The 25486-nt window shown below is 47.2% G+C and overlaps 1 protein-coding gene across 10 annotated transcripts in view; it reads left to right on the top strand.

Annotated features, from left to right (window-relative positions):
• MAD1L1 (mitotic arrest deficient 1 like 1) overlaps positions 1-25486 on the top strand; it is a 372969-nt gene that overhangs the window by 291987 nt on the left and 55496 nt on the right. Inside the window, exons 18-19 of one of the 10 annotated variants that reach the window (XR_012588678.1) lie at positions 15996-16078; positions 16212-16347. The exons of 7 other annotated variants lie outside the window; for them this stretch is intronic. Coding sequence is in view for 1 of the 3 variants with exons in the window: in XM_074597444.1 (XP_074453545.1) it covers positions 21597-21602 (6 nt within the window). In the remaining 2 variants the exon portion in view is untranslated. Of the gene's footprint in view, positions 1-15995; positions 16079-16211; positions 16348-18689; positions 19033-21596; positions 21716-25486 lie in introns of those variants that run through there. 2 more of the 10 variants (XR_012588677.1, XM_074597444.1) reach the window with 2 other exon arrangements.

The following is a 25486-nucleotide window of genomic DNA, read 5'->3' as shown; positions in this document are numbered from 1 at the left end:
CCGATGCTCTGTCTGTCCTGGAGATACAGGACCGCGATGCTAAAGGCTCTCAGCTCAGAATAACTTCAAGAGTTGAACAGCACATAAAAGCCCACCTATTCTGAACCCTCCACAAAGCCCCATCTTCAGGAAGAAAAGCAGCGGGTTTTCTAAGCAACCCACGTTCTGCACGTTTGCCCTGCAAAGTTTCAGCAAATGTGGTAAAAAGTAGGTTTCTGTGTGTTGGTTTTTGTTCCTGGTAGCACTGTGATGGTGATACATACCGTGTGTGTTCTTCTGGAGCTAGAAAAAAGGGTTTTCTTCCAAATTGACAATACAGTAGAGTTTTTAGAAACGTTGCTTTGGTAAAATATTTCAGGAGCAAACGCGCAGTGTCTGAATCCGGGAGTTGCCTTTGAGTGAGCATTCGGTGCTCCTGTAGTGGTCCTGACCCCAGTGACGTGCGACGTGGGCTGTCACTAATCCTGTTGCTTCAGAGAAAGGTGGTTCTCCGTTTCAGAGCTTTTGCTGCTTTCCTGCCCGCAGAGGATTTCAGCAGAGCTCCTCCCAGCGCTCCCCGTTCCTCTTCGTCCCTTTCTCATCCCCGCGGCGGCAGCACCAGCAGCGCTGCGTTGGCTGATGGGGAGTGTCCTGCCAGCGCTGCCCTGGGTTCCCACCACGTTCTCAGCCTGTTGCTGAGATGTGAATGGAAAGGTGCTGCTTCCCAAGGCTGGAGGAGTTTGCTGTCTTTATTCCGCTTCAAGGCTCAGTTGGGATTTTACTCAGTAAAGCGCCATGGAGAAGGCAGTCTTAATTTTTTGTATTTGCTCTGTTTTGCTGGGTTTTAGCACCTGAGGAGTGATAGCGGTATCCGTAAGTTTATATCCAGCCCCTCCTCCTCCGTTTATCTAAGTCTGGAGAAGTGTGCTCCGTGTGCTGCTCAGAGCTCTGACTTCTTTCACGTTTGTTTTAAAATAAACAAAAATAACGGTGCTAGGAACTGAGGGTGGAGGATTGTGCAGGCTTTTTGCCTGCTTTTTCCTTTGATGCGGAGCTGACGGCAAGGGTAGCTCTGCTGCAGCCCAGGAAAGGACCTTCCTGAGCTGATACGGAATTTGCAGTGGGGGTCTCTGCTCGTCTGGAATGGGGAGAAATTGCCTAGCGGTGGGTGCTGTGTCATCTGGCACCCTTTCCTCACCAGTTTCCAGGTTCCTTGTGTCTTGTTCTTCCTGCTGGTAGACGTGGATGTAGATGAGAAAATAGACCTTGTTTGTGAGTCAAGAAAGGTGTCTTTCGCTGAGGGCCTTTCTTCGCCGTTTTTTCATTTTAAAGCACACTGTCGTAGAAAATTTCATTAGCCACACTGGAGGTCTCTCAGCCAACAGGTCGTAGATGTACAGTCAGCTTGCCAACGAGTGATAGACGTACAGTGCTGATTAATATTTACATTTGGAGATTTTCTGTTACTCAGGGAATTGTGCAGAAAGCCATGAGTTCTTCAGCCTTGGAAAACCCTGAGGTTCACTCTCTGCACGGAACTGAGCATTGATAAGGTATTAAACTGAAATGGCATCTCCACAGAGGAGAACTCGATCAACCTAAACCCGCATTTTCCTACTAGATTCTTCTCCCTTGAGCTAGATCTACAGGAGGCTTCTCATGCCGGGGGTAAGCGGGCAGCGTACCAAAGGCCTTCAAACTGCAAAGGGGCATCTCCAGTTTGCCGGAGCTGCTTCCAGCACTCAGGGACTGAAATTTTAATCATTGAATTAATTTTTCAGAAACCAAAGTGCAAATCTGTACCCCCAGTGGCATTAATAATGAATGCAGGGAAAAGAGACGTTAGAAGGAGAAAGAAGGGCTAGGAAATTTGGGGTTAAAGAATGAAATGATTATATTATTCTTATTATTTATTTTGAAGGGATAATGTATGGGTTGGATGTCGCTCTCCCTGGGCCTTTCTGCTTGTCTTGTCTGTGCTTTATCCAACAGAGTCCACTTCATTTCTGTCCGAGGCATCTTTCAAATACCTTTCCTCCCCTGCTTATCGCTGCCTAGATTTTCTTCTTCCAGGATAAATAGCCGCATCCATGCACAGATAGTCCCGCTCCTCGTCTCCAGAGCAGCCCCCAAAGCGTTGCGGGGGCTCCGGTCGCGTGGTGGAGAGCGGAGCAGGAGGCTGCAGGGTGCACCTGCTCCCGCAGCTTTAAAGAGGACGAGGCCTGAACCGCAGCCAAGATGCCCGAGCTTTCTGCCTCGCATTTGGCTCCTTGCTTCTTCTCTCAAAGAGCGTACAGATTTATTTTTTTTTCTCCCCCTAATTAAAAGTATTATATACCAGAAGATTAATTAGAAATGAAAGTGATTTTTTTTTTTTTCTTCCCCCTCAGTTTGTGACAGTGGAAACAGCCTGTGCCAAGCGACTGCCAGAGGGAGCTGGGATTTCTCCCTTTAATGGATTCCAGGCAATTTGCCTCTGGACAGCTATCTTATAAATAATGAATTTTGCACAGATTTTCCCAATTCTCAGGCAGCGCAGGTGGTCTTCAGTTCAACCATCCCAAACAAATCTGGAAACAGCGGGGTGTTCCCATCCTCGGTCACCACATGAAAGGGCCAATTCCTCACGTTCCCCCTCCCGTCCTTGTCGCGTGCATTGCGAAGCCCACCTATAGTTATGGCTTTGTATCTTTATTTATTCGGAATCCCATCAAGCAAACACATCCCCACTCTGCCGTTGCACCCCCCGTCACACGGTGCCGCCAGCAAAGCCAGCGCGGTGGATGGGCATGTTTGCAGAAGCCGGGAGGTCTTCTCCTGGTCAGACGGGCTGACGTTCTCCAAAGCCTGGGGGGTTGTTGCCGTCAGACAAGGCTGAGCCCAGGTGCGCGTGTGTGTGATTGCAGGGCATTGCCAAGGCTTTTCTGCTCCCCTCCAAGGCTCGCTGTGCTGTAAGAGGATGATTCTTTGAATTGTTATACTAATCGTCAGAAATGAGGATTTGGTTCAATGGGTGCTCCGCAGAGACCAGCCTAGAGGAGAAATCCTCTCCCGGAAGGAAAGCTATTCTGGAGTTTAAAAGCACCCGAGAGTGATTTATGCAGTGCAGGGACTTTAAAGTGGCCCCGATGCAGGGATGAATTTCAGCCCAGAGGAGGATGACATAGCCTGAGGGTTTCTCTTCATGTTGTGCCACTTGCCCCGTTTATTTCCTTTCCGTTAAGATTGAAGTGGTGACTGCAGGAAGATGAGGGTGAAGGTCCCCAGCTGCAGAGAGCTCCCGTGGTCATCAGCCACCTGGTTCAGAGACAGGCTGGGGATTGCTCCAAGAACCTTTGCTGTGGCTCTAAATACAGCAGCTAATGACACCTTCCACTCAGCGGGAAGAAAACAGAATTACTAAACTTGCAATTTGGCACAGTGGGAGTGTGAGTTTGTCCTGCCAGTTTCTTGTTGCTATATATTTCCAAGATATTTTTTTTCTCTCTCTCTTTTTTTTTTTTTTTCCCCCCCCTCCCCTCCCAAGCAGGTGGAATCCAGATCAAGGGGTTCATTTTAAGGACTCAAATTCTGTGTGTGGAAGGCACAGCCCCGAAAGGAAAAGACTGATTGCTGCTTATAAGTCATCTGGCATAAAAAGGAGAATGTGCAGGTTCTCTGGGAAATGCCACATGTCTTGGCCTTATGAGTAATGTGTAGTGATGTCCCATTAGGAGCCAGGTTCCCAGTACAGTGTTGAAGGAGATGTATGTATTTCCATATAATTTTAATCATTTTGACTTATGGTTTAACTTTGTGCTAGGCAGGCTGCGCTGAGGTTCCAGGAGAATACCGTTTTAGATGGCTTTGGGGGCAAAAGAAAGAAGACGACTAAAGGCAAAGTTAGAAATAGCTGAATGTTTCCAGTTGAGCAAGTTTTACGGTCATGTGCTGTGATAATTGAAGGTTTGTTGTTAAATGCTACGAATCTGTGCTGGAGAAGAAAACGTCTCCCCAGTTAGAGATTGCTGCGGTGTTTTGCTGCCAGTGTGTGGAAGGAGAATGGTCGTGGGGCAAGAGGTGCTGTGTGAAAGGAAACGCGAGGAGCAGTAATGACAGCTTGGCAAGGCCCAGTTCTTTTTGGGGTGGGGTGTGTTTTGTAGAGGAGCCATTCAGCTCCAGGGGTTGTGTAGGCTCATCCTGTAGAGGCATGAAAAATTCAGATGAATTTCTCCAGCGATGCCTGGCACGGACCTGTTGAGCTGTGCTTGCCCTGGGACTTTTAGGGGTGTGTGGGGTAGAACAAGTGAATACTGTGTAGGTAAAATTGTTTGCTTTTCTAGTTCCCCTTCTACACCTCCGTATGCTGTTGCCCTAAATCTGTGTTATAGCGCTGGGGGACAGACGACTGTCACTGACCCTGACTAGTGAGATGTGCTCAAAAGCTAATTTCCGCAGCCAGCGGCAGAGCGCTTAGAGCAAGCGAACGCATGGTTTCTGGAGCAGTGACTTGCTTTAATGTTCTTATCAACTGTTTTGCAGTCTTTGTTAAAAGAGGTCAAAGCTCATCCCCCTGGGTGGGAACTTCTTGAGCACAGAACTTATTATTAGGGCAGTTCCATATCTTGTAATTAGGGATGTAATTCCCGTCTCTGTAGAGAGCCAGCCTATAGCCTGGGTACCATTTAAGAGTTTCATGAGATGAATTAAGCAAGGATGGATTGAGCAATACAATGAATTTCAACAGAGATCACTTGCCTGAAGTCCTGCAGGTGTTTCAGGCGAGATACAAAAAGTAAATACGTTTCCTCATCTTCCTTCTCTCTCTTTTCCATAGTAGGCAAGAACAAGCGCGTCGTTCTGGGTGCCATGCTGTAGCGATGCTCTGATGACTTGAGGTGGTTTGAAAGGTTACCTCGTCCCGGGGTCCCTGCTAGAGCAGCTGGGAGAATCTGTATTTCTTCTCCTGTCTGACACTAAAGATTTTTGCCTGCGAAGGACCTGTGTCTTAGAAAATTGCTGTTGCAGTACATCTGAAGAGTCAGACTTTGGCAAGCTTCAATGTATGATGTAAGAGATTCTTACTTAATTTAGCACTTCGTTAACTTCACTATTTTTTCCCCCGTTACCTACACAGAGGACAGCAGCGCTGATGGTATTCTGCAGGGAGTTCTAGAGTTTATATGCTTTGTATAAAATCATTTAAGTAAGTGCAGAATAAATCAATCGAATTTCAAAAAAAAAAAAAAAAGAGGGAAAGCAATCAACTTCAGGCTTGAATAAAGTTGAATAAAGGAATAGGTGAAATACCAAAAGAAAAGAAGGACAAAGAAGATGAATTGAGAAGAAAAATAGAAACAAAACTGCCGTACAAAAAAGGAAGGAAAAAAGAGAGAAAGAGAAAAAAGCGGCAAGACAATAAAAACAAGGGAAGGCCAGACATAGAAGTTAATGCAATGTGTTTTCCTCTGTAATTGTATTAATTCGATGTAGATTTGTGCCAGACGCTTTACAGCAGTGTTAATGAGAAGAAGAAAGCAAGAGTTTGATATCCATAGTGGTTTAAATGATAGAACTGGAATCAAATTGCTGCCGTTCTCGATGGGCATGGATATACTTAGCATGACAGCATGGTATATATAATATATGCTGTCACAGTCTTACCCAAAGTCTTCTGAATGAAGATCTCGAAGCACGTTGCATTAGTTCCAACGCAGTATTTCCCAAATTCTTACACAGCCCCTGGCGCTGAGAGCTAGAGTTGCCAGTTGTTGCTCCCATCGTATTTTTATACAGCTCGTCTCAAGATGGGAGCTGGGTCTACATCTGGTCTACTGAGGAGACCAGTCCTGCCATCTTCATGTAGTTCTGGTCCCACAGCCTTCTTCGGGAAGGGTTTTGCTGCCACCAGGTTATCTTCAGGTGTGGGGCCTTGCACGGTCTGTCTCCAAGGAAGGAAGTGCTAATTCACCACACAAACAGTGTGTTTCCTCGGCAGATTTGCCTTTGCCTTCCTTGCTTTCACACGTCATCCTCCAGCCAGATGACAGTCTCGTTGCCCTTAGCCCCCCGTAACCCCGTTAATAACCTCGCTGTAATGATGCACAGAGTGCCGAGGCGTCGTGTACTGCGCTCACGATTTCTCAGCAGTGCAGCTTGCACCCCTTCGTCCTGAAAAACCACAGTATAGATTTTACTGGGAAAAGGGGAAAGGAAAGTATATTCGCAGGGATTACAGAAAATTTGCCTTCCCGTATGTATGGCTCAAAGAAGTGGAAAGCTCATGCGTGCATAGACTGCTACATTACCAACAGGTAGGAAAAATGCCCTGGAATTATTCACGCTGGCTCCTGGCAGGAGCTCAGAGTCTCGTGGATTATCCACCGAGGCAGAGACGAGGTGAACAATAGGGGTTTAACTTAAGGAATGTTTTCCCTGCCTTCAGCACGTCTCTCCAGCTCACATCTCCGTTCCCTGATTGCCCTGTAATCTCGCTCATTACTCCGAGGCCGTAACCTCCTCTCCCCCTTTCGGCAGTGGAGAACCAGCAGCCAATTTGTGTCCAGAATTAAGGTTGTGACCCTCTCCACTTCTCTCCTCGCTCGGCAGCTGCTAAAGGAGGTACGCAAAGGCTCTCTACTAATTGTTAGAAAAGAAAAATTTCTGACCCCAAACTGTTTGCTGAAATATTCCGGAGTTTATTTTCCTCTGTGCAGCAACAGTTTTCAGCAAGAGCAGAGGATTGGTTGCTCCTGGAGTTTATTGGAGGTGCCTGGTTTTAAAGGTATCTGAAATATTACGGATGTCAGATAGGAGACACCTGGTCACCCTCCCGATGAGGAGATCTGGTTGTCCTCGGTGCATTTCATCTGCCTTTTGGGAAGTGACAGTCATACCCAGGAGCTGGGGATGGCACTGCATTTGCTCTTACCAGTTTAACTGCTAATGCTTCAGGTGAATTGCTTGTTAGAGGAGGCAAAATTGTAGATTTCTTTTCGGAAAGAAGGATGGGATCATTCTCCCAGCTGAATAAAACTGCAGGTTTTGGGCACAATTGACCCATTTGTACTCACAAATGTACAACAGCTTTGTAGGTGGTAATGACTTCTGTCAAATTCTTTTATTTTATTTGTCACTTTGAACTATCGGCTTATAGAGGAACCACAAAGACTCCTTGTTGGTAGAAAGATGGCTTTAGGTTGCTGAATCATTACAAGCATCTTAATGCAGAAGGAACTAATCTTTTTATCCAGGCTGAGCTTTGGGCTCCGCTTTCCCTCAGGACCTGGATGTTGTAGAGGAACAAGAAGATTAGCCCTCAAAAGAATACTTTGCTATGTGTGAAGCAGTCCTCCGTGCTCCCCACGTTTCCGAAGGCTGCCGCTTGCAGCGTGGAAATGTTGCAGTATGGAAAATATAGGTAAGATCTGGAGGAACACCCAAGATGTCCGCAAGGACACAGAGGGCACTCGCCATTGTTTTACGTTTACAAGAATATGTTGTGTGTAGTGTTCAAAACTATGGGTAATTATATTTTGCAATGAAATCTGTGAACATCTGTTCCTCTTCCTTTCTGTGCCAAGTCCCAACCTCAGGAGTCCATGTTGTCTCCACAACAGTCAGATAGCACATTTGCCCCCTAAACTAAATAGAGGTTGCAAGGCAGGAGAAGAAATCTCCCAGGAAAAGGATTTTTCCTTTTTAAAACTTCCAGCAGCATCCGTGCAGGGAAGAGAAGAGGAATGCAGAGCGCGGTGACAAGATCAGAGAAGGCATGGTCCACCGTGGTGCCCACACTGAGCAATGTCCAGTTCTGTAGTGCCCCGTTGACCTGGGAGCCAACCTCATGCCATGCTGTTCCCATGTCCCCTGCCCGCCCGGCAGCCGCAACTGCAACCCCCACTGCCATCTAGCCCGGTCAACAGCCGTATCCTTGTCTTTCATCATTGGGAAGAGCAATAGTTCAGCCAGGAGGATCTTGCTCTCAAGGGGCAGAGCACTGGATGGAGTGCAGGCAAAAGTTCTCCAGATGAATGAGCCCACCTCCTCCTGTTTGTTTGGCAAAACCTCACCTGCACCACTAAGATGTCCCAGCTCAGCTGCCACCGAGTCATGAATGGTATTCGTGGATTAACAATTTTATTGGAGTTGGGTGCATGCTTGGCTATGGGGTTCATAACTGCTGTGTCTCAATCAAAAAAAAAATACGTTTTTAATGCCTCCTGCTTTAGCAGAAGTTTGAAAGTCTGGAGGAATCCTGTGCTATAAATATTTATCTTCTGGCTCCCTTTTTTTTCCCCCCATTGGGAAAGTTCTTGGGTGATGGCAGAGATCCCATAGCAACTGCAGCTTTTCTTCTCTTAGCAATCACAGAGAAACGGTAATGATGGCTAGCATGTTGCGGGGAAGAAGAATGTACTCCATCTAGGCTAGACTTGCAAAGAGTAAATTGGAGTGAAAATAGATTAAATCTTTCCATAGTTCAATGGCAAAAGAAAATCACCCATCATTTGCCTTCTGTCTCCCAGATGCATTAAAATGTGGGAAATGCTCAATCTCCAAAACCCTTCATTTCTTGACAGGCTTTATTCACTCTCTTTTTCTCTGCTGTTTTTATTAATTTATTCTTTAAGGCAGTTCCTGCTGTGCCAGCTCCTTTTACTGCGTGGTGTAGAGAGATGTTGTTCATATCTCTCGCACAAGGAATGCAGGATCCTGAACTCGGGGCTTGATGGATACTCTCCGGCTTGTCCATGTTTCTTTTCTGCCTTTTGCTTTGGACTTTTGCAACATGCTTTGAAAGAGAACAGTGGAAACAAAAAATCAAGGGTTCAAAGAGTTACCGATCTTTTCTGTGCCTTTTGTCACACGTTACAGAAGTCCCAGCTAGTGAAGATAAAAAGGGAAATAGGAAATATCTCTGAACCTGGCCGTGCTGTGAAAAACTTGGAGTGCTGATGATTAGTGATACGACAGGATGTTCAGAACAGGGGAAGTCCCGACCCCTTTGAGGATGCTCCCATCTTGGACCTTAGGGTTAAGCGATTTTAAAGACACCTTCTTTGAAGACTGTGACCTTGTCCTTCTCTTTCCATTTTCAGGCTTCAGGTTTATTGCTCTCCCAAGGAACTCAGAACGGTTGATTAACTCGTAACTCACTAGTTCTTGACACATTAAGCAGCAAATTTGACTCTAATTAACAGCTTTTATTAACCTGGGTTCCCCCCTTCCCTCCTCCTGTTTCACTCCAGAGACTCCTCAGGCCTTTACAGGTTTTAAAGTTAAATTCATTTCTAAATTTTTTTTTTTTTTTTAAATTGTGAAAGTGAATGTGTGCAGACATTGGATTCTGCAGCTCAGTGGGAGGACGTGTGTCTGGCAGAAGAGCATTTGGAAAGCAAACGTGGTCACCTGGAGGGAAGCGAGGGGTTGGATTGTGGAGAGCGCTGGTGGTTGGCCACAGGGTTGGCTTGACACAGGAGAGGAAACCATGAAGGTCAGGCTTTCCGCAGCTATCCGTGTGCTGGTTTGAACAGTTGCTTCCTAGCCGATAGCGGATGGGCGCAACCTCGAAGCTCCACCTATGTGAGCAACCTGGCATGAAAAATGAGAAGGGGCGTTGCCGTAGCTCTTGGCCAAGTTGGATGACGGCTCTTCTGCTCCTCCTGAGCCTGCCAGCCCTCTGCTGCCTGCAGATACCTGCAGGGAAACCGCAGTCTGCAGGGAATTGAGTGAGCTGATAGGATTGGTTTTGGAAAGTTACCCTGTACGCGGTGTTCGTAGTTCTCCTATGCACATCCCAAACAGGTTTGTGCTTCCAGTGAAGACTGCTGAAGTGCGCAGCTCCCTGGGGAGCCCTCCACCACAGGGCAAAGCTGGAGGTGGGCCATGGATGGGATGGGTGAGGGACTGAGGATGCTCCTCCTCTTCACCGCTGAGATTCGCTCTGCTGCTGTGCTTGCTTCTCGTTGGTCAGCAGATAGAGTGGCTTGTTGGCAAGCACGCAGCCAGAAAACACAGGAATCCCCTGACTGTGTCGCTCGGTCGCATTCCCCGTCTGTGAAATGGGAGCAGTAATGACTCCGCTAGTTCCTCAAGGTGCTCCAGTTCTGGTGAGCAAGTTGCAATTGAAGTGTTAATTGTATTCCTTGGCAAGGGGTCGGGGTTTCAGGTGGGTTCAAACCTAGAAAGATGGTTTCTTTTCAAAACACATGGTGGTGTAACCTTGCCTAAGAAACTACCATCGTATCTTTATAAAAGATATTTTTCATAAGTTTTGGTAAATGTGTTTCCCCACTAGCTTGCTATGAATGTGTCTAATCCAGTTTTGGACTCTTCTGAACCCTTGATCTGAGAAACAGCCTGTGACAGCGAGCTCCAGAGGACAATTCAGGGCTTGAGAAAATATTTTTTTTATATCTCTTTAAAATTGCCATTCAATTCCTCTGGGTATCATTTCCGTCGCATCTTCCAAGAAAAGAGTAAATATCTTCATTGTTCTGTACCTTCTCTTAGGTTTCTCCTTAACTGCTAAACAGCTGTTTTTCTCTTTTCTGTAACTAAAGCAAGCGAACCTCTCCCAAAATAACCCACGGTGAAGACGAAGCGTTTTAGTGCTCCTAAGAGGCAAAGTAGCCAAGGTCAGCTCAGCGCCCCCCAGACCAATGATGCCGTGTGCAGTCTCAGCAGTGCACAGCTCGCTCTCCTAAGCAAATAGCTGAAGAATACGTTAGAGAAAACCGGTCCTCGGGGGATGCCAGTGTAATCTTTTGCTATGTTGAATATTGATCGTGTCTTGCACCTCCTTTTTTAATTGCATTCAGTTAATGTCTAGATTTGTAATAGCACTCTCTCCCTTGCACCGTTGCTCAGATGATTTTCTGGTAGCCTTCTTGAAGATACTTTGTCATAGAGGCTTTGAAAGTCCAAATAATTAAAGCTAATCCTCAGGGATTCTTTATTTGTTTTCCCATAAGAATTTCAGGGAATTCTACTAGGTAAGAGAGGAATGGTTTTCTTTCTTTATTAGTATTTTTTTCAGCTGGGGGTTTATTGTTTCTTGTTTAGTTTTATTTGGTACAGAAGTTTTACAGGCCTCGTATTCTCTGGATCACTCCTGAAGACCTTCTGGAGTCAGGCTACAATATTGCTTGGTTCTTACCGGCTGGTATACACATCCAATTTTAAGGCTGATTTATTTTTTAACAACTTTGGTACTTTCAGGTCCTCAAATATTATCCTGCCTTGGTGATTCGTGATCCTCTGAGGATGAGAGATGTGGCATAGGAGCTTTCAGGTGGTTTTATGAGGTGGGTAAAGTTGCCAGGGTACAGGCAGAGCCGTACAGGGAACTGGCACCAGGGTGGCTTTGGCAGCAAGGAGGTAAATACGGGTCCCCATCACAGAGACCAGTGGAACCCACCTCCTCTCTGGGGAGAGGCTGAACTCCCTTCAGCACATCCCTCTGCTGACTTCAAAAAGGAGGATGAAACTAGGCTTTATTTTCATGTTTCTGTTTATTATGTTGGCAAGATTTAGCTTGAGTATAGTCAGAGCAGACGTCTTTTTATTAGGGCTGCGTAGAGAGTACCTCAGGTGTGATCCTTGTGTTGGCTCTGGGACATTCGTGAAGAGCAGTGACGGATAGTTGTCCTCTTTGCCAACAAGAATAAGAAAAATAACGTTTCTTTTCCCTGTTGCAATTCTCACAACTCCAAGTCTGTGCGTTAAGCGGGAGGCGCGACTAGGAAGCAAGTTACCTCGAGGGGTTCCCTCCAGACCCGAGATACCAGGTAGGAGGAAACGTGGCGAGTGGGCGTAGTGAACACGCGTCTTCCAGGATGTGTTTTTAAAGGCTCTGTCTGAGGTTAATGCCGCACTAGATCTCCTCTTTTGCGCTAAATTAGGCTAATATTTGAACAGCCTTCTTATTAATTTCTTTGTTATTTCCAGTGTTTATCATCTACTGGTGACGTGTCTAAATCCCTGTGTGTGTTTTACTCTTGGAGTTTCTGTAGTGCAGGGGCTGGAAGTGGCCCTGTACCACCACGTGTCTCAGCATAACCTCTCTGCACGGTGTTCCGTGTTCGAGATGAAGGTAAGCATTAAGCTGTGGAGATGTTGAACGCAACACCTAACCCTCCGGTCCCCCGTCTCTTATCCTCGGTCCCTTTTTCAAGCTACTTGCGGTGAGATTACCTTCTCCTGTTGAGAGTTTGGACGATTCTGCTTTGGTTGGACTGGTTTTTTTTAGGCTGTCTCATTTTGTTGTCTCCTCTGTGTTTCCCGTCTCTTCAGGACCTTTTTGCTTTTCTGCCTCTCCTTCCTCGAGGCCGCAGCCCCGCGCAGGTTAGAAGCAGCCGTGTTATTTCTACATCTGAAGAGTATTTTAAATGAAGCTGCACTTAACAGTGATGCTGCCGGTACTCATTTTGATCCCTGCATCCAGGGACGTTTTGTTATTTTTATGGTGTTCTCATCATGACTTAAATTTAAAATTCGCATTTGTAGGGCAGTAGCGGATGCCTTGCTCCACTGTTCTGCTCAGGGTAGAAGATATGCCTACGAAGTGGGAGTGTGCAGGACTATCCTGTTTTATTCTCTTAAGGTACCAAGTTAGCTTCCAAAGTTAGGTAATTTCTAAGGGCTTGTAATATTTTTGTATGAACAGCTTTAAATAGAAGTCATTAGACACTGTTGTTCAAACTTAATTAACTGTTCTCCTTACTGAATTACAGCACAGTGAAGAGGGACGGCGCTGTGGGAAGGAGAAACATCTTACTAGATTTAAAAAAAAAAAACAACAACAAACCAACTAGATTTAACACTTAATTAAAACACAGGACCTTTGGCAGCCCAGGTATCAGGTTGCCTTCTGGGAGCCGAGGCTTTGGGGAGCGACGTCTCACTTCCCAGCTCGCTGCAGTTAAACCCGTGTGCGTCGGGCATGGTTGGGGCGTCTGCCCCTGCTTCGTTCGTGGGGGTGGGCTGCTGCTCACAGGTGCCCCCCCCTCCTCCCCAGCAAGGGCAAAACGTGATTGCAACCTGTGCAAACGGATTTTTGCATGTTTAATCTAGCAGGTGCCTGTAGCAGTATTGAATAAGACGCAGTGGTCAGAGTTTCAGCCTTGCTGAGAACCGCAGTGCGTGCTGCGGGCGCTGGGGAGCCCGTGCTGTGCTTGGCAGAATATGGTGCCATCGTCCTGCCCCATCGCCACCACCAGTGTCACCAGTAAGGGAGGGCAGCACAGGGTGGAAACGTCTTTCCTGTGGCTGAGAGGGGGATCGCGGTCTTGTCTGCGCAAGGAGCGGGTATAAAACTGCGTGTTTTTAACAGGAGAGGCGGGAAACGCTGATGGCCTTCAATGTAGTTATGTTGAAGGGAAACAGAGTTACAACAACATTATAATTTGAAGGTCTTGGAGAAAATAACGTAATCAGAAAATGGGTTTAGAGGGTGTTGACGTACTCGGTTACCCAGAAGTGGGTTTTAGGCAAAATTAAAGTTGCCTGGAAGCCTCTGCAGGATTAAATCAGGCGTATTTGGCTTTGATATTTAGCACTAAAGTTCTGGAAACAGCTAAGTCTTCCCAAAAGGCCGGTGGCGTTTTGGCACTTACTGCCTTGTAGTACCGTGTGAGGTCTGACTGAAGCGCGGAGGGGCAACCTGGGGAGACCGTATGACCAGATCCCACTGGGAGAAGGCTTTCTTTTAAAAAAGCTTCTAGAGATGTCTGTCGTATATCCATCCTCTGGGAATGGGTGGCAGCACACTGGAGGCTGAAGGAAACCCAGCAGGCTGAGCGTCTCTGCAGAAAACGGGATTCATTGAGTTGTCTAAAAGTAACCCCCCTCTGTAGTGCCAGCAAACACTCGCCTTTGCATTATGCTGGATCCATCTCTCCTTCATCCTCTGCCTTTGTCTGACCATCACAAAACAATTTGGTTCTTTTAACTTGGCTTTGGAGCCAGAGCAAGAGCTTACTACAGCTCTTTGGAGCCATTTTTACCTCCATTCCAGCCGACTAGATTAGTCTGCAGATAATGCTAGGAGTGAATAAGAGCCTCAGCTCCGAGGGAGCTGGAACGTAATTACAGTAGATGAAGGGTACTCTCCGCAGCTCCTCCAAGAGTGCTGAGATTAGACTGTAATCATTGTTTGTAAGCAGACAGGAATGAGGGGTAATCAGCCAGGCAGCCCTGACGCGCTATTCCAGGAATTAATATTAGCTTCCTGAAGTAGCTCATCAATTCACACTTATCCAAAACTGCCGAAATCAACAGGTCCCCTCTTCCCACCGCGGGAGCTGCGGAACGGGCTGGAGGGGACACTGGTGGGGCACGACATTGGGGACCGCTGGGTTGAGCTGGTGTGTGGAAAGCAGACGCCGAGGTGGCGCGGGAGGGTAATCGGGCTCTGAGTCCCTGGTGGTCTACAAAGAGACTGGTTGATGCAAGACCAGGAGGGAGCTCTGAAGCCTGGAACCGCAGCCCTGGCTGGTGGGTTGCTGCCCGCGGAGAGCGTGGGTTCCCTGCGCTGGGGAGGAGAAGGCGATGGCTTTTTTCTTTCGCCCTCATCTTTCGCCCCGCAGAGCTGCGGCAGGAGGGAGGGCCCGCGCTGGGAAGGAGCGGGGAAGTTTCCTTTTGGTTTTGAAGAAAATCTTTGCAAGTGTGCTTGGTGCTGCTTGAATCCTGGCCCTAATTATAAAGCCGGCGGGTCCCAGTGAGCACAGCGAGAACATCGTGTACAGACACAAAGCTAACACTAGGCAGCGAAAGTCTTGACGTTCCTCTGATGTGAAACGAGAAGAGAAGGAATAAAAGAGCTTGCAAATCCAGGCAGAAATCATTAGGGGAGTGACTGAGGGTGTTCATAAAAGCACTGGTCTCGGTAAAAAGCTGAAGGAAGAATCTGGGATAAGAGAGGAGAAGCCCTGGTGCAGGTGATGGGGTGACAAAGTGGACAGTAGCGTGGCAGTGAAAGCCCACAGACCGTGGGGCGCATTTGGGTCTCAATAAACACATGTATTGCTTTCACCAGAACTTGCTGTTGCGAGCCAGGTGGTAGGACCATTACGCTATGAGTGTTACCCAGTCTTGCTTCCCTGCCTTCAGCAGTTCTCGCCGCCGAGCCCTTTGCTGCCATCCATTTTGGAATAAATCACCGAGCAACCTATTGATTGTATCTCTCGCCGTGTTTTACATACATTAGTTATGAGCTTGTGCTTTTTAATGATGCTACTGCTCTGACAACTCACTAAATATGACACAGCTTTACGGGTGGCATTGCTAATACTTCAGCAGTCAAAGGCGAGCTGCTGTTATTAACCACGTTAGGATGGGCTCTTGTAGGAAAAATAAGTGGAGATAGATGCTTTATCCGGGAAGCTCGCAGAAAGCAAAACCTAAAGGAGTATCGAAGGAAGCAACAGCAGATGAGCAAATGGACGAGGTGGCGGTTGGCACAGCGTCATGAGCTTACACTTGTGGTTGTTGGTTCATTTGGTTCATTAATTGGCAGTAGAGGTAGGTGGAAGGGCACAGCGGGAACCTGGCAGCCAGCAAGAGGAAGGGGGACAGAGCCGGCTCCTCACCTGCTCGCCTTGGTCGACTGCCAGAGGTTTGTAGCTGTCTCTGCAGGAGGGTGTCTGGAAAGGTTTGAAAGAAGGATGTGTTAATGTCTGCGTGGATCGCTCCCAAAAGTCTCCTCCAGGCTGGAAGTGGGGGGAGCACGAGGAAAAGCGTGGGAGGGATAGAGGAGGTGGCTGGGGCTGCTGAGGGGGAGCGGGGCTAAGGAAGGGCCATGTCATGGAAAACCTGGGTGCTAAAGAGGAATGAGTGAGGCTTTGGACACCTGGAAAGGTGGGTGAGGAGAGAGAGAAACAGCTGGAAGAGGATTTTGAAGTTAGTGGGTAAAATGAGCTATGCTGAGGATGCGCAACCGTGAATTCACGCGGACATGGACATAATTATTATAGTCAAGATCAGAGAGGAGGAGCTGTCTAAACTCATTTCTTTTTGCTGTGTTTCTCATTTAGATACATTTTTTTATCTAATGGATCTTTGCGCAGTCAAGCTTGGGAATGAGAATAGTCCCGTTTGCTGTGGCAGGAGCAAAGAGGTGGGGTTTGCTGATGAATATCAGCTTCTAGAAACGAATTGTTTTTCTTGCTCCAACTGCTGCTTTGCTAAGGGATCGGGGCATAGATCTCGTTAGAGAAATCTCACTGTGTGACTGTCATGTTTCTTCAAAGGGACAGTAGAGAAAATAAATCCGTGGGATGAAGGGAGATTGGTGTCTGTGAGTGACTCTGTCTCATCTGTCCGTGCGTTCCTCCTCGCCACCCGTGTCGCACAGAGATGTTCTGCCTCGAGTACCTGGAGATACTGGTGTCACTGTCTCTTCTGATGGACTATTAATACTTCCCAAAGCCATAGTAGCCTATCGAATAAAAGGAATAAGTGTCTTGGTGCCTCATGGCATGACTGGAAGATTTATTGCTACAAGCAGCAGAAAAGCAACTGGGGAAGCAGAGGGGTTGCTCAAAGAAATATTAGTATCACAGGTCCCAGCATTCCAGTTCGTCTTTCCCAAAGGAGTTATCAAATTAGAAGGTCTGGTGGGAACAGAGAGACGATGTTATCAATGCTGTTATAGTGAAGGTTGTGCCAGCACTTTTCAGAAAATCCTTCTGTTTTCGAATGACTATAAATAGTTGGTTAAATGCACATAAATAGATCCTACCTGGGGGTAAATACTTGACTTTGGAGTGAGCAGACAGCTGCTGCTCACTTTTAACCTACATAAAATGAGGGACAGTAGTATTGCCAAATGTGAGTGTTGGAAATTGCAAATGCAATGTAAAAATAACAATATGCTTTGAGATAATTTTATTTGCCATCTGGTTTTGAGCTGTCGGTTATACTTGCATCATGTTTTCCCTGCAACTGTGAAGTTTCTTTATTTTGAAACAAGAACAAAGATTGCCATCTAGTACCTTGACTGCAGGATATGGAAATTTAAGAGAAGTTTTTAATCAACTCAAGTCTCGCAAAGCTTGTCAGAAAGGGAAGAATGCTGGCAATGCTGGGGCAGTTTGGAGAAGTTTATGAATGCGTTTTAGTTTTACGTAAAAGCAGATTAACCAAACAGACTTAATGAATGCATAAGACATCTCCACGCATTCACAATGAACTTTTGCAGGTAGGCACTTCAAAATTAGACAGTGTTAAATTAGAGCACATATTTTCCCTTGTTGGTTGTACCCTAGAGAATTAACTTTCTACACCCTAATAGACATTTGCTACATGTAGCCTAAATAATCTCTGGGTTTGTGATTAAAGCTTTTTCTTAATACTTATTTTCCCTGGGGTTTTAATATTTAATATTCTTGTCCCAGTCTTGTTTTTTGGAAAAAAGAAAAATAAAACAGGAAAGAGAAGCTGACATGTGCAAGACTTAAGCCATTGTGAATTGGCAGAAAGACCAAAGCTCTCTTTTTCGCGTCAGCTTGTGGGCAGGCAGTTGGAGTGGAAGTAGGTTTGTGCAGTTTTGGGAGGGCTGAAGCAGCTCGTGACGATCTGTATGAACCATTTAAAGATGAGACGAAATGGTTTCCTTACTGTATAAAAATGCTTGAAGTGCTGGTCATATTCCCAACTTGATGGACAAAGTGGGGTCCCACCACAAAAGGAATGGAGACATTTAGAGCCGTTCCTCCTGGGAAATTATTTCCCAAATGAGAAAGCGGTTGGTGGTGGTGAATGACCGCAGGGCATCACTGTGCAGACTGAAGGGAGATGGAAAAAAATTGTGATTTTTTTCATTGGACTTGAATGATCCTGCTCCTCTGGTTTGCATTTAAAATAAACTTGGTCAAGAAGTATTTTGGGGAGAGTTGGTGGCACGTGTCCTGGGCTGGCAGAGACAGCATCCGCCTCCCCAGCCTTTCCTGGTGTGGATCCCAGCTCACTCGGCGGTGGCAGGCAGGGATTTGGGAGGGACTTGCAGACCCTGGGGGCTTAGTTCTATTGTGCAAGAAGGCTGCAGACCTTGGCTGTGACCATGACACAGGCTTGGCAGGCTGCAGACATGCCGCGATCTGGAACGGGTGTCTTTTCCCCCACTCCCCAGCCAGGCAGACCCCCTCTCCCCCGCTTCGCCAGGCAGCCGCTCTGTACCCGGAGCTCGTGCCCACGCAGAGGCTGCTTTGGGTTATTCATCTACTGTAACAGGCTCTGCTGCCTCCTCCCACCCCAAGCTAATCACTCTGCAGAGCTTCCAAGGTACACCAACTCTGTGTGGCAGCTAACAAGCTTAGCTGATGAGTTCTGCCATCATCCTTCTCCAGAGCTAATCAGCTTACCCTTGCGCCAGAGCTAATGGGGCTGTGGGTCACAGCAGCACCGTGAGCTGCTTGCACACGAGTTTGCCACATCCATCTTTAATTGCATGGCTAGTGCTTTAATGGAGTTTCCTCCTGCATATGCTTCGCTTGTTTTGCCAATGGTTATCACTTGTTATTTTGCAGCCAATTCTTTTTTTTTTTTTTTTTTTTCCCCTCCTCAGACGCACAGTTCATTAAAGGCTATTTTCATGCTATGGCTGAGATTTCAAATATCAGCTGCTTCCCAGTCATCCCACCCGGACTGGGTGGTGGCCAAAACGTATTTACAAAGGCAAAATTACACTTGGGATGGCACATCTCATGAGCACTCTCCGCTTTTACCAGCGCATCCCTGAAATACGTCAGTTCCAGGAGAGAAGGAGGATTGAGTGATGTCGGCTCTGAAAAGTCAGGATTTCACAAAGTTGAGAGAGGAGGGAAGCCGTAGGGCTGAGAGCTGCTGCAGCAGAGGTTCTGCAGCCGAAGAGCGGCTCTGCCAGCTTGTACCCCCGTCAGTGTCAAGTGCGGCAGCTGAGAGCTGCACCTGCGCCTGCATCCCTCCGCGAATTTGAAGTGGCTTTACAATCATTTTGCCTGGGGGGAAAAAAAAAAAAAAAGAATATTTCATCCTTTTCACTCGCTACGTGAAAGCAGGTGGAGAAAAGTGACTGACAGAGAAATGCTGATGGTATGTACCAAAAATGCTGACTCTGCACTTGGCGAACAACCCAACAATAAATAGAATTTTTTCCCCTTGTATTTTTCAGCTTTTATACTGGCAGGGGATGGGAGGAGGTAAAAAGTCTGCCTGAAACTTTGTGTTAAGTTGCAGCCGGTCTCTGGCTTGGCAGTGTCCCCGTCCTTAGGTGCAATGTGACGGGAAGGGTTTTAGGAAGTTAACCTAGAAACGCGTTTACGCGTTTCCCCACCGCGCTCCATCCAGCACTTTGTGCGTGGCAGCGGGGGAAGCGGGGACAGGGCAACCTTCAGGGACAGGGCGGGCAAGGGCTTGCCCAGAAAGAGCAGCTCAGCACCCTCTGAGCTGCCAGCCGTGTGCGCAGCCGCGGAACAGGTATCCTCGACTTAGAAAAACACCGTGAAATGCTGATCAGTTGCTGCATTGTTAATAATGTGATTAAAAGGAGGTTTATTTTGCCGACATCCCGTTCTTAAAAGCAAAATGGATATGGCAGAAATGCCATTTAGAAAGTGAGATGTTGTTGTCTGTTCTAATTTTCGCTAAATTCTGTGCTTCTGCTCCCCTACAGCAGTAGTTGCACAGGTTAATTAACACGTATGTCGCATGAAAATTGAAGTCCTTAAATTTTATTTTTTCAGTTGAGGTCTCTCCTGTTCTCCTCTTCCAGAACAAATAGCAATTCTCTTTCTTACTTTATTATAATCTCAGTATTTTATAGACCTCTTTTATTATGTGCCTCTTGGTTTTGTCCCTTTGTATAGTTTTCTCAGAATTTCTGGGGTTTTTATTAAAGCCTCTTTCTTTCCTCTCTCTAGTGCTTTGCAGTACTCTCCTGGGCGTATCTTAAATAAAGTGCACAGTATTTCAGATAAGTGTAAACCCCCAATTAAAAAAGTTGCGTTATTGTCTTTTTCAGACTGTTCCCAATTTCCTCTTCACTACTGTCCAGTATTTTATCCAAGTTTTGTTAACTCTTGGAAAGAGCGCTACCAAATCACAGAGGCGCGGTTATCCTCTGCCCTGAGCCACCTCGAAATATTTCCCTTACCATATTGTGCTGCCGCGGAGGATTTGCACACGTATTTAATGATTTTCCTTGCTCATTTTGCTGGCCCAGAGGCACGACTTGCCAGTCGAAATTGCCAAGCTCCTTTTCAAGCCTTTTGTTTAAAAAAGAGGTTTGCCAGAAAACAGCGTTTTGCCTTGCCCAGGAATCCTTTGATTCGAAGGCAAATAGCGTATGTATAGGAAGGAGTCCTTCACGATATCTGGCAAAATTAATTGGAACAAGGACTTCGGGGCACTTTTTACTCAATTCAGATGGAGTTGCTGTGGAGTGTCAGTGAATATTTTTGAGGAGGGGAGAGACAAAGTGATGTTGCCTTTAGGACACTGACCCAGGCTGTGGGAACCCCAGGTTTGATTTTTCCCTTCTCCTTTTAAAGATCTGACCTCACTCTGCCTCCCCATAGGAATGGGCCAGACCTGGCGGCCAGGCGGTGTCCTGGTGGGGAACGGCCGTTCCTCTTGCTCACGCTGAGGTCTGGAAACCCAAATGTTCTTTGGAGTGGAGACTGATGTCCAAAACGCCCAGAGGGGTGTCCTGACCACCTGCTCGGAGGCGAGGTGTCGGGCTTGCTTCCCCTAGGCCCTATACGTAAGAGCTGTTGCATTTTGTATAAAATACCTCTCTCAGACCAACAAAAGTTGAGCAGCTCCTCGAAGCAGCTTAATTCAAAAGCCGGTTGGCCACCAGAAGTGGGATGCCACAGCTCAACGTCTGTGGCGGAGTCTGTATATTCTGCACGGAGATACCAAGGAGATGGGTTGGCTCTCGGCCACGTCAACAGATTGCCCCTATTTTGCAGACTGAAGTCATGTCTGAAATAAATATGCGCACTCGCTGCCGCGCATCCTGCACAGAGCAGCGAAGGAGCTGACCGGAGACAAACATTTTTGCCTGGAAATTTCTGATACCGTCTTGTGGAGATGGGTTTAATGCTCCGGGGCAAATTATTCTCCTTCTATTAGAATGTCATTAGTGACTGCAGCCTTTCATGTGTCTACAGCTTCAGTGTGACTATACAGCCGTCATCAAGTGTTTTAATAAATCCGATCCGATAGTTGGGGTACTTCGGGACTTACAGTATGCCCATGTGTCTGGCCATACCTTAACTTTTAGGTCCAAGGTACTGTACCGTTAGGACGAGAGGAAACGGCCTCAAATTGTGCCAGAGGAGGTTGAGGATGGAGATTAGGAAAAATTTCTTCACCGAAAGGGTTGTCAAGCATTGGAACGGGCTGCCCAGGGCAGTGGTGGAGTCGCCATCGCTGGAGGGATTTAAAAGGCGGGCAGACGTGGTGCTGAGGGACGTGGGGTAGCAGTAACTTGTCAGTGTTGGGTTAACAGTTGGACTTGGTGATTTTAAAGGTCTCTTCCAACCAAAGTGATTCTATGATTTAACATCTGTATCAAATATTCACAGGTGTTGAGAAAAAGAACTAAGCAGCACAGTTTCTCTCCTGACTTGGTATTTCTCTCTCTGCTTCAGCTCTGAGGTGTTTGCTTACAGTTTGACACCTCCTCCGTCAAAAGTCCTGTTTCACAGACCTGGGAGTCGCTGATTGCCGGCGGGGAGCGAGCTCGGAGATGTTTGCCGGGCTCGACGTGGGGGGTCCCTGGTGCTCGTGTTCCTTTATCTATAAAACCAGCAGCGAGAGGCTGGGGCTGGGGGTGGCTTGCATAGTGTGCCAGTGTAATTAAGAAGATCAACTATGCCAGTTTTCTGACTCCCCTCTGCTCGTGTTAGGAACAATAGCGCTAAATGATGATTGTAATTCATTACAAATGCACCCTAATTAAATTACCCATCAGTGGCTGCGAGATTAATGATACCAACCCGGGTTAGAACATGATTAAAGTTAGGTTCGTCACATTTTTTAGTTATTATATGGAAGTTCACAGGGGGAAGGGATGGGGCAGGGTGCGAGGTGTGATGAGATGATGCTCTGAAGACAGCTGGGGCAGCCAAAGGCCGCTGCTAACAGCGCTCCTTCACTTTGCTGGTGAAAAACCTCCTCGAGGTTTTCGGTGGGTCTGTTGGTGGGTGTGCGTGGCGGTGCCGTTGTCGGGGAAGGTTGTAAATCCCTTTGTAAGATGGGCAGGAGAGTCGGGGGGGGGGGAGCCTGGCACAGCAAGGAACTGAGCCTGCATCTCCCAAACTTAGGCTTAACTCTCTGAGTTTAGCTTGCTGAGTTGTCTTGCCTTTCTTCTTTTTTTATCTTTATATTTCTGCGTGCAGAATAGCATCCCATCTTTCTTAGAAGTTTCTATTCCTATAAATACAGTAGGGAAGGACCATGGCTGATACAAAAAATAATATCAAATACAGCAGAGCATCAGCCTCTCTCCCCGCCCTTAGAGAAGTTTTACACTGCAAATGGTTCTCAACAGCAAATATTTACAAGGGGAAGACAACTCAACAACATATTCTTGCCTCCAGTGAAAGAGACGCGCAAAGTTCAGGACATTTTTGTAGAGAGAGACAAAAACAAGGCACCAGCTTACCTGGTCATGCAGCACTGGGGATTTGGCTGCCTCTGCGGTGCTGGAGAAGGAGCCTGCGGAGGTGTTCCCGGGGCCCGGGTGAGGACTGATGGGTGGGATGTGTTTGAGCAGATGAGAAGGCAAAAAGGGATGCCTCGGCATAAGGGCTGTCTCTCTGAGCACCCTAGGACAGATTGGCTGTGCTTGGCATCGGCCCTTCTGTCATTATCTGGCAAATAAGGAAGGAGGAACTTTTTCAAAGCAATTTCATTTTCCAATATTGTACATCCTGTCCTTAAATGCCTTCGCTGATTGGATTGCCAGGGCCAGGCCAGAAATGGACATTGTTTACCAGTCGGGGCTGGACTCTTAATAGATCTTCTCAAACTCTTTGAGAAGCAGATCTTGGATGCTCCAAGTAGAAATAAATTGAGCAGCGTGGTCGATGTGCCCTTTGTACCAGTGGAATGGAGCTCATTAAAACATTGTACGCAAAAGCTTAGGGCTGGAGCAGCAGAAACAAATGGAGTTCCTGGAAATGAGAATAAACCAGGGCTCGGATGAGATAGGTGCGTGTCTCAGAAGGGAGGCACCTTTGTCTTCACAGTTGTGCCCCAGTGAATTGTCCCCTTTGCCAGATGCCTGGCCAGGCCTGGGCTTGTGAGGCACAGGAGGGTGCAGGAGCGGGTGCCAGTACAGCAGGTGGTGGGAGATGAGACAGCCCATCCTCTCCCATTCCGTGGAGTCACCGACAGCATTGTGGCAGGCAGATGGCAGTTATTAGCTGTGCAAACTTAATTAGTTCACATCAAAGTTACTGGAAGACATTTCTCTGGGGAATGGATGGTTACCAAGAGGTTCAAACTCTGCTTGGAGAAAGGGAGATATTAATATTGAATGTAGTCGTCTCTGGGTTTGGATGACCTTGCTTCTGTTGATAAAGTGATGCATTTTCTGGGTTTTTGCATGTTCTCTTCAGTAATGCCGTTGCTCATAATATTGAAACGATTTCCCTTGAGGAGGGTAGGGACAAATAACCTCCAAGAGTTTTCCTCCATAAAATTGTGTGCCAAAGCCATCTCTCACTACGTTGCAGTTGTAGCACGTGTGTTTTAGAGGCAGAGATAAATAGGCCAGCAGCAAGCGCACATACCACGGGCATCAGTGGATCCAAGGGAGAGCAGAATACGGATTGCTGTTCTCCAGATTTCCAGATTCTGCACAAATTAGCACAGGGATCCTCTCTGTGCCAGCCGCCTGATGTTGGCTGTCAGATCAATGGATGCCTCTTACGCAGACCCGGCACGGTCTGTCGACTCTGGGAAGGTAGAGGCGTCGCCTGCGGTGCTCGATGTCCCGGTCACATCTCGTCTTTCTCTCGGAGAGTTCAGAGCTGCATCCCACAGCCCATGAGCTGTAAATACCTGTGCGAAAGCGAGCACCCGGCCAGCTCGGCCGTCGGAGGGGCCTCACCCACAAGTGTTGGATAATGCAGGCAGATTCTAGCAGCTAATACCAGAGTTTTGTGGCCTACTTCTTTCTCTCTGGAGGGTTTTCTGACCTGGCTACGTAGCCTTGAAGCTGCATATTGCTCTGCTTGTTATTGCTTTAGAAAGCTAAATGTGTTTTTCCTCTTTTTTTTTTTTTTTTTTTTGGCGAGCATTTAGAAATGTTTTTATTTAGGATACGACCCTTTCTGTCTTTCTGGTTTTGCCTTTCCCAACCAGCTCCTGCAGACAAGGTGGTCAGGATCCAGGGGAATAGCTGACTCACGTGGGCAGGTGCTAAGATTCCCCTGTATAATTGAGCCTGTGAAAGGGGAATTTTCCTTTAGGCATTGCAGAGAAATAGCTCTGCTGGTGACACAGTCGCTGGGGGGGGGGGGTCGGTGGGAAGGAGATGTCCTTTAACTGAGGAGAGGGGGTGAAACTGGGGAGTTTCAATGGTGCTATAGATCAGTGGTTTGGATCCAGCCTGTGCAGATAGAGACAAGAAGCCATTACATCCTGCCCTCTTGGTCAGTGACCCACGTGAAATGAGTTTGGGTTTAGTCCAGTTCTCTGCGGATAAGCTGTTTGCAGAAAGCAATCGACATATCTGGCATGGACAGACACCCTAACCAGCCATCTCAGCACAGGGGAAGGCTGCAAAGACATCATGGAGACCAAGCTGCAGTTACCCAAAGTCTGGGTCAGGGCTTTTGCAGGGATTGTGTTTCTTGCGGTCATGTCCACATACCTTCTAAGGGGCTGCCTCCTTCACCAGAATGGCTCTGGGACCTGCTCCTCTTGGCCACCTTTCTCAAAAGCAAAAGAAGCTGAGGCAGATTGGAGCCACCTCCATTGCCTGGATGAGGTCTCTCGTTGACCTCTGCTCAGCCAGGGCTCTACGGGAGGTTGCTGCTTTGCTCAAACACTGCAGCCATGAGCGGGAGATGTCCAGTGGCCCCCAAGATCTGAGCAGCACCTTTGGAAGACTTGAGTCTTTCAAAGTCTCTCTAACGTGGAGATGTTTCTTTTAGAATAAATAAGCACATTTCTGACTCAAATGACGCATATTCCAGGCTGATTAGTAATCTGAGGTAGTAGCAACACATGGTATTGCCTTGCTGCTTCCAGAGACTGATCTGATCTCTCCAGGACAGAGCTGAAGCAGTTTCCTTCGGAGCAGCATTGGAGGAACCAAGGAGCGGGTGAGCATGTAGATGGTGCTCCCTCCCCACCGTACGTGCCCGTGGTCCTGCCAGGTCATGGGTAAAGATTCTTGGTTACGTAGCCTGTGATGAGAGTGGTCAGCAGATGGGCCCCAAGTTCAGCCTGATTAGTCCTGTTCAATCAGCAAGGCTAAGGCAAAGTTGCTTCATGTCTCATCCCATATGGTGGCTCCTGCTGTCAC

The sequence above is a fragment of the Larus michahellis genome, chromosome 8, assembly GCF_964199755.1.
Source record: "Larus michahellis chromosome 8, bLarMic1.1, whole genome shotgun sequence".
Taxonomy (NCBI): Eukaryota; Metazoa; Chordata; class Aves; order Charadriiformes; family Laridae; genus Larus; species Larus michahellis.
This window is presented reverse-complemented; position numbering and strand designations above follow the sequence as displayed.